The sequence below is a fragment of the Maniola jurtina genome, chromosome 21 (genome assembly GCF_905333055.1).
Source record: "Maniola jurtina chromosome 21, ilManJurt1.1, whole genome shotgun sequence".
NCBI lineage: Eukaryota > Metazoa > Arthropoda > Insecta > Lepidoptera > Nymphalidae > Maniola > Maniola jurtina.
This window is the reverse complement of record NC_060049.1, coordinates 1,952,930-1,961,533: the sequence shown is the minus strand read 5'-3', so window position 1 is coordinate 1,961,533 and position 8,604 is coordinate 1,952,930. Positions and strand designations below refer to the sequence as shown.

The 8,604-nt window shown below is 37.6% G+C and overlaps 1 protein-coding gene across 1 annotated transcript; it reads left to right on the top strand.

Moving 5' to 3' along the window:
- The first annotated feature begins 3,774 nt into the window (after window positions 1-3,774).
- On the top strand, window positions 3,775-7,847 carry LOC123876338. The gene is made up of 3 exons (XM_045922565.1): window positions 3,775-5,218; window positions 5,391-5,731; window positions 6,667-7,847. Exons 1-3 carry the CDS (start codon window positions 4,454-4,456, stop codon window positions 7,511-7,513), a joined length of 1,953 nt encoding a protein of 650 aa, XP_045778521.1. The 5' UTR covers window positions 3,775-4,453; the 3' UTR covers window positions 7,514-7,847.
- Window positions 7,848-8,604: the final 757 nt, after the last annotated feature.

Below are 8,604 nucleotides of genomic sequence, written 5' to 3'. Positions count from 1 at the left end.
CCTTAAGTAAAATGATCATAATAAGCCAAAAAGATAAATTTTAAGTGCGATCTAAAAAATAAAATGTCAAAAATAATTATATTTCATCTGTAACTGTCGAATTGACATTAAATGTCAATGTCATTTGATAGTTCTGCAATTTGAATTTTGATTTTTGATTTTTGAGGCGACTTGCGAATGCCTACCTAGGTAGACAGAATATTTAAATCTGTGAAGTGTGAATATTATAAGGGACTGCGAAAATGGTAGTAGTGGAGCAGATTTCGTCGCTGCTAGACTATTTGGAGAGCCATTCCTGTCACTGCAACCGCACCAGTGACGGGGCAAAGCCTGGCTAAGCGGCGTTCGCAGGCCAGGCTTGAGCAGATATCGAGGCCAAAATGCAGACGCATTTTGGCTCAAGCCCAGGCGACGGAGAACTTGGCTGCAGCAATTGTCAGACTGGGGACTGCAACAAACCAAGCTGCTGCTAGGCTGGCTGCAGCAATTGAAAAGTTTGCTGCTGTATTTAGCAGGACAGCAGGAGGAGCAGGAGATGCAACGAGTGTTGCATTCCCCTCGAAAAAGGTTGCCTTTTTATTCATTTTATATTTAAAAACAATTTAGTCATTATATTAAATTGAATAAACAGTAGTTTATTGTTTTCAGAGATGTCGCACAAAACAGCTATCAGGATCAGAATCTGATGACTACATTCAAGGTACAATTTAGTGTCTGTTCAAAGAAATTAAATGGAAAATACTCTGGTAATGGTGTCAGATCAGCAAATTATTATCAATTACTATGCTTGGAGTTTCCAATATTAATCTAATCAAATATTGAATAGAAACAGACATTACATTGTGGAATTCCATGTTATTTAAAGAAAAATTAATATTCCTATGTGGCGCTATAATCGCTAAACAGTTATGCGGATTATAGGAAAGAAATATTATTTTTTCTTTAAAAATCTAATCAAAGTCTAGTCAAAATTCAAAATCATTTATTTCAATTATTTATTATTAACTTCATGTATTTCTCCACAGCCTGTTGATGAGAGCCTGCTGCAGCACCCTACCTTCAAGCAGACCTTGGTTGACTCCATGGCTTTGTGAATGCTGTGCTTCAATAGCACTTTCCAACTCGGCCCTTGAATTGTTTTCATCCTAAAATATACAATAATGTTGTTTATTTCATAATAATATTACTCTTATATTAAGGATGTTTTACTCTTTTTTATGTTAAATGAATAAACATATTTGTGGAAATTTGTATTATTTTTAAGAATAAACAAAAATTAAATCACATGCCTGTTGCAGACGAAGAGCTTCCACAGGCATGAGTGGAGGCACGTGTGTTGGTCTTGTTTGCAATACTGTGCAAAATATAACATGCATTTACAATCTTGCCTGTGGTGATTGGACTGTAATGCAAAGCATGTGCTCTGAGCAAACATCTGAAAAAAAAAATTACAACTAAATACCCAAACTATTGCTAAACATGATGAAAAACCCTTGTAAAACCAAACAAACACTGGCTTAAAAGCAATGACAGCACAATGGCGCATCAATGATAGTTCAATGGCGATCCAATGGTCATTGCAACTGTCAAACTATTAGCAGACTACGCTTAAATTCGATCATTGACTTGTCATTAAGTACGGGACTACCAATTATTTACAATTGTGTCATTGAAGTGTCAGTGGCACGCCATCGGAAAACAATTGTGACGCCATTGAATTAGTAGACTACCAAAATTGCTAAAAGTAACAATTAAGATGTCATTGATAGACAACTGAAACACAATTGCAATAGTAGACTTGGGGCCCTGGACCAACTCTATTTATATTATACGTAAATGACATACATAACTTACCACTCAAAGCCGCTGACATCATTTGTTATGCCGATGACACGGCCCTAATATTCCATGGCCTGACGTGGGAGGAAACATACCAAAATGCTCAACAGGGAATCTCAGTGCTATCAAAATGGCTCAATAGCAATTTGCTGGCGTTGAACACAGCCAAAACAAAATATCTTTGCTTTCACAAAACTGCTATATCCGCTCCAAACAAAACCTATGGCCTTAAGATTCAAAGATAAAGCCTCAATGCAATTGTGAAGAAATCGGCATGGTCAACGACATAAGTATCTTGGGATCCAAGTGGAACACAAACTCTCTTTTAAATCCCGCGTCGCTTCCCTATCAAGACTTGTGCGAAAAGTTACTGGTATAATGAAAAAATTACATGACGTAGCGAACATTGCAACATTGAAATTAATATATTTATCATTATGTCTGTCTTTACTCAATTATTGCATTCTGTCCTGGGGAAGTGCAGCTAAGACAATTTTAATAGAATTAGAGAGAGCGCAACGTTCAGTCTTAAAAGTAATGCTAAAAAAAACCTTTCAGGTACTCGACTACTTTACTTTACAAAGACAGTGGAGTGCTATCAGTCCGACAACTTTTCATACTAAAAACAGCCATACTTAGACACAAACAGCTACTATATAATTAATATATGTATTGGCAACCCCCGAGCAGCTTAGAGCGTGCAACATAATCAAGACAACAGGCAGCAAGAGCACCGATGAAGTGGATGTTTCAGGGAAAGGAATGTGGAGAATCTACAAAGCTTGCTCGAATGTATCATGGACAATTGAGACTGCTATGGACGACATCGCAGCATCTCAAGTTGTCTACCATGCAATATTCGGTACCCAAAATGAAGATTTGGGAATCCTCCAAACCATAACAGACATGAAAACCCCCTGGGAGCGGAAATTCTGAGCGGAGTTTCCGCTCAGAATTCGCTGACAAGTTTAGAAGCGAGGGAAAAACAGTGAAAACAATAACACTTCCTAAGCACAGACTTTACGCAAAAATGGCTCAGGCAAATATGACGGGCCTCCTCACTGAGTCAGCATTTCAAATAAGATGTAAACAAGTTTTACACATTGTATTTATTTTCCTGCGTCATCGAATGGGTATTTGTTTTATATTTGTTGATTATATGCTTGTTGATTATTTGATTTTTAATTATTGCATGCTAAATCTATATCATATTATTAGTATGTATATGACTGTATGCCCAAGCGTTATTTGGAGATAAAGTCATTTTTCTTTTGTTTTATCAGTTTTATATGTTCATAATTCATTTGCTATTATTGTGGTGGAGATGCATTGGTCAGGATGTCGGTACTCACAGGAAGGCGCGGGGCGGGGCGCATTCCACCCCTCTGGGGTCCACATTTTTATATTTTATACATGAATTATGAATATTATAAAACCACATTATAATAAATATTTATGTTTTACTAGATGATGCCCGCAGCTTCGCCAGCGTGGGTTGGTCAGATCCCCTGCAGTGTCAGGATTGAGGAGTTGGAATCCAAATTTTTATGGAACAATGTTATAAAAACAAAAAACAATGTTATGAAAACAAAAAACACAACTCCTCCATTTTTCAAAGTCGGCTAGGTTATTTATTCTCTAGGTTTCTCCTCCTCTTTCTTTTCTTCCGCAGGGGCGGGTATAATGCTCACCTCTGAGCACACCTTTTCTATGTACTCTTGACCTTTGACCAGCCGAACGTACAGGCAACGATGGAACCAGCGAGCATGTTGTTCCCAGGGGACTTCGTTGCTTTCCCAGTCCTTGAGACCCCCATCGCAATAAAAACACTTTGTTTTATCGCCTTGGCCGGTATAGAAGAAGCAGGCTTCGGCTAGTTCTGTTTGTTTTTGTTTGTTTTGCGGCCAATCTCTAAAACTTTGGATTCGGGCAGCCGCGGAAGCGTAGCGAGGATGAGCGGGATCTGTAGATCTTCTTTCTTAATATCTGAAGATTTGATTTTTGGCGAATCTTTGTTTTACTATCATTTTAATCATCATGAAATGCACTTTCTGCAGGTATAATTTTGATAGATGTAAGTTTTATACTTTTTGAGAAAATCAAATCAGACTTCCAAGGTAGCAGGTGGCCCGGTTTATTTGCTGTCCAGTGAATATTAGTAATTTCGTGTCTAAAATAATATATAAAATTATATAGGGTAATTCCGGGGGAGATGGCCGTACGGGAGAGATGGCCAATAAATAAAAATACGTCTATTGGGCAATAGATGGCACTAATATTTATTTAGTACGCTTCGTTTCGCGACCGGCGACAAATGTCCGTGAGTTTTTGTCAAAAAAATAAATGAAAAGGTAAGTAAATTCCACTTTTTTGTTTGATTGAATGCTCAATATAAGGCAAGGGGTTATCATATTACGTGGTCGCAAAAAGATTTTACAATATTTGCATGTTTTAGCACAGTTATTGTAAAGTAATTAAGTTTACACGCATTCTAACCTATAAATTATGAATCATAGTGGTATGTTTCTTCTTTTAATTCATATGGCCATCTCTCCCGAACAATCGGGATAGATGGCCTATTATTTTCAGGGTGAGTTAGCCATATAATGTTTTTATGTCGTTGCGGTATTTTAGTTTAGGTATAGGTATATATATTAATCAAAACATTCTTTTACAGATGCCCAATACCTACGTGCGTAAAGCAACAGCTGCTCGGGGGGTTTGGGAAGAAGAAGATTTAAAAAAAGCCATGGCTGAAGTGCGAAATGGAAATATGTCGGTGTACAGGGCTTCTATTATTTATAATTTACCTAGAAAAACGTTAGAACGAAGACTTAAACTTAATAACGACCAAAAAGGGCCTATGGGTCCATCTTCTACGTTTGGCATTGCTAATGAAAAGAGATTATGTAAACACATAAAAGAAATGCAGGCTAAAGGATTTCCGTTGACGATGGACGACCTAAGAAAAATTGCATTCCAGTTCGCTGAGCAATTGGAAATTAAACACCGATTCAATGAATCAAATGAGAAGGCGGGCTATGATTGGCTACAACTCTTTTTAAAAAGAAATCCTGATATTTCTTTAAGAAAATCAGAAGGAGTATCTTACGCAAGAGGTAGAGGAATGAATAAAGACGAAGTAAGTGCTTATTTCGAGATGATTGAGAAGACACTGACTGAAAATGATTTGCTTGAAAAACCTGGCAATATATTTAATATGGACGAGACAGGGTTACAACTAAACAATAAACCGGGATATGTTTTGGCTGAAAGGGGCTCGAAAGCTGTAGCTATGTCGACGTCCACTGAAAAAGGCGAAACGATTACCGTCATAGCCTGTTGTAATGCGGAAGGTAACTTTTTGCCCCCCACATGCATAATGATACAAACTTAGAAACTATGTTAGTACTTAGTGTTTAAGTACTAACATAGTTTCTAAGTTTGTATTGTTACTAACTACTTAGTGTTTAAGTACTAACATAATTTTTAAGTTTTTTGTTACTAACACTAATGGATCTGTGTTGTCCGATTATTAAATAAATAAATAAATAATGAAAGGGAAAAGAAAAAAACCAGAATTTGAAGATGGTTTGCCGCCAGGATCACTGGTTTTTATGTCCCCAAAATCGTCCTACATAACCTCAGATTTATTTCTAGAATGGATGAAATCTCATTTCCTGCCTAGGAAACCAGCCGGGAAAGTGCTGCTTTTGCTCGATGGTCACTCTACCCATTGCAATTCTGTCAAAATGCTGCAATTTGCCAACGATAATGACATTATCATGCTATCGATGCCAAGTCATACCTCACACTATCTACAGCCACTAGACGTTGCCGTTTTTAAGTCTCTTAAAATTTATTTTTATGAATCGTGCAGATTGTGGATGAAATACCAATATGAAATACCAATATGTGCCCAATACCAAGAACACAAGTAACATTAATTTAATGATAAATAATGATATTTTGAAAATAGAAGAGACTACTACATTTTTGGGGATAACCTTAGATGCGAAGCTGCAATGGGGCACCCATATATCAACTCTTGCTGGCAAACTAAGCTCTGCTGCTTACGCGGTTAGAAAGATTCGACAATTAACTGACGTGGAGACCGCAAAGATAGTATATTTTGCTTATTTTCATAGTATTATGTCTTATGGAATCTTAATATGGGGTAGAGCGGCAGATATTGGGAGAATTTTTGTATTACAAAAAAGGGCAATACGCGCAATTTATAACTTAAAACCACGCGATTCACTTCGAGAAAAATTTAAGGAAATAGGTATCCTTACCGTAGCCTCTCAATATATTTACAACAACATAATTTTTGTAAGACAAAATATTCTTAGTTACAAGAGGGTTGGCGATCTACACAACAGGCTGACTAGACACCGTAACAGGCTTGCGACTCCTACACTCCGTCTCAGGAAGGTCCAAAAGTCATTTGTGGGAATGGGTATAATCTTCTATAACAAAATTCCTCAGTCAATTTTGGACTTGCCTTTACACAGGTTCAAAAAATCTATTAAAAATATGCTCTTGAGAAAAGCATATTATACTATCGAAGATTATGTAAATGATAAAAAAGCGTGGATTTGAACTTCGATTCGCTCCAGCAATGCGCAGGACTTCAATTGCTTTTATACATGGCATAATATTGTATATCAAATCTTTGAAAAGAGCAACCGCCGAGTTTCTTGCTGGTTCTTCTCGGTAGGAAAGGCATTCCGAACCAGTGGTAGATGCTTTTGACGATTCGAAAGAACTTGTAAAAGTCTAATTGAATAAAAACATTTTGAATTTGAATTTGAATTTGAATTTGAAACAGCACCCTGGACGGCGACTCACGAGACATCAGTTTGGATCCCTACTTAATCAAGCTTGGGGAAAATCAGCCACCAGTGATAATGCAACATCCGGATTTAGAGCCACTGGAGTTTTTCCATTAAATCCAGGAGCTATACCCGATTACGCTTTTGGTAGCAACCTGGAAGCACTTGGAGAAAGTCAGCGTGAGAACCTTGAAAGGACTCAATCAGCGCAGCTAGAACTTGGCCCGAGTACTTCCAAAACTCCGATATCTTATTATGACAAACCTACACCAACAAAAGTACTGAATGAAATATCGCCGTTGCCTAACAAAATTAAAGAAGCCTGTAAACGCGCCAAGCAGGTTAGTATGCTTTTGACGTCTGAAGATTACATCGCCAAGCAAAAAATAAAAGAAAAAGAAAAGGAAGAGAAGCTCAAGAGACCAAAGAAGATTAAACAAGAAATAGAGACTGATAGAAATAAGGAAAACAAGACTGTTAGAAAACGGAAAGCCATTCGAAGGATCTCAGACAGTAGCTGTGAAGAAGTCCCCATGTCCCTTTGTGATACTTCTGAAAGTGAGAACGACGACAAAGAAGAAGATAACTGTAGAGGCTGTGGAGAAAATTATTATAAGACCCAACTCGTCGAAGACTGGCTGCAATGTAATATTTGTATGCTCTGGACGCATGAAAATTGTACGGAGTTTGAGGATATGTGCTCCGTCTGCGGCAATAAGAAAAAGAAGGAGTTGAAAGGACGTAAGGGCAAAGGGAAAGGGAAAAAGAGTACTGGCTATCACTCCCCCACTCCTATGGCCATCATACCCGGACAAACGGGGAGAGATGGCCAATCGTAAGATTTTTATTTCATGCCTGAATGATTATTTTTGTTTATTTTAAGACTGATTATTGTTAACATTTAATAAGAAATATAATTAAAGTTTCGTTTGTGATTAAAGTAATCGTTTGATTTATTATGATTCTTTGACAATCAGACTTCAAAGTTAATAGGGCCATCTCCCCCGGAATTACCCTAACTTATAAGGTATAAAATATTATGTACGCAAAAGGAACTCTCCTAGTCCTCAGTGAAATCTTCTAGGAAGTCTGACATGGTCCCCACAATACAGGTTACCTAGTGTGGAGACCACAAGCAAACGGCATTGTTAAAACTGTCTGAAAATAAAGATATTTTATACTAGGGGATGCCCGCGGCTTCGCCCGCGTGGATTTCGATTTTTTTAGATCCCATGGGAACTCTTTGATTTTCCGGGATAAAAAGTAGCCTATGTCCTTCCCTGGAATGTATTCCAAGTCTGTACCAAATTTCATTAAAATCGGTTCAGCGGTTGGGCCGTGAAAACGTAGCAGACAGACAGACAGACAGACAGACACACTTTCGCATTTATAATATTAGTATGGATTATTTTTATTCTGGTGTCTTCTGGAATGCCTACCATGATATTCAAGGTGTCAGTGGATGGTTTCCGTTGCGATCCTAAAGTGCTAGTGGACTCGCTTAGCGTTAAATTTTCTAATGGGTCTATTGCAAAACTTTCGTAAATTGAAGGCAAGTTAGATTTAAACTTCCGCAGCGGAAAACAACCAGAGCGTAAAACCGACACTGTGACCAAAATACGATGCAGATCCGATATCGTATCGGCTCCAGTTAGTAATCGTCCATGTAGAAGTCACGCTGAATGATTTTCTTTATCAAATCGTCTTCACACTCCTCGCTTGGCACTCACTCATCTTATTAAAAATGATGACCAGGGACTTTCAATCTTTTGATATTGTCAATGTTAAATCCAAGCTATGAGATTCCATCTCGTAAAACGCTATCTAATAGATTACTAAGTGCAAAATACGAAGATAAATTGGATAATGTCAAAAAAAATAATACAAATAAAGATCTGTCTGACTGTGGATTTGCTGGACATCCCGAAGT

Bases quoted from the DNA above. Each gene is read 5' to 3' on its own strand.
- LOC123876338 (XM_045922565.1), top strand. From the start codon at position 4,454: ATGTCGTTGCGGTATTTTAGTTTAGGTATAGGTATATATATTAATCAA. The intron at 5,219-5,390 runs ATAATGATACAA...ATAAATAAATAA, and splicing joins ACTTTTTGCCCCCCACATGC to ATAATGAAAGGGAAAAGAAA. The intron at 5,732-6,666 runs ATACCAATATGA...TTTGAATTTGAA, and splicing joins TCGTGCAGATTGTGGATGAA to ACAGCACCCTGGACGGCGAC.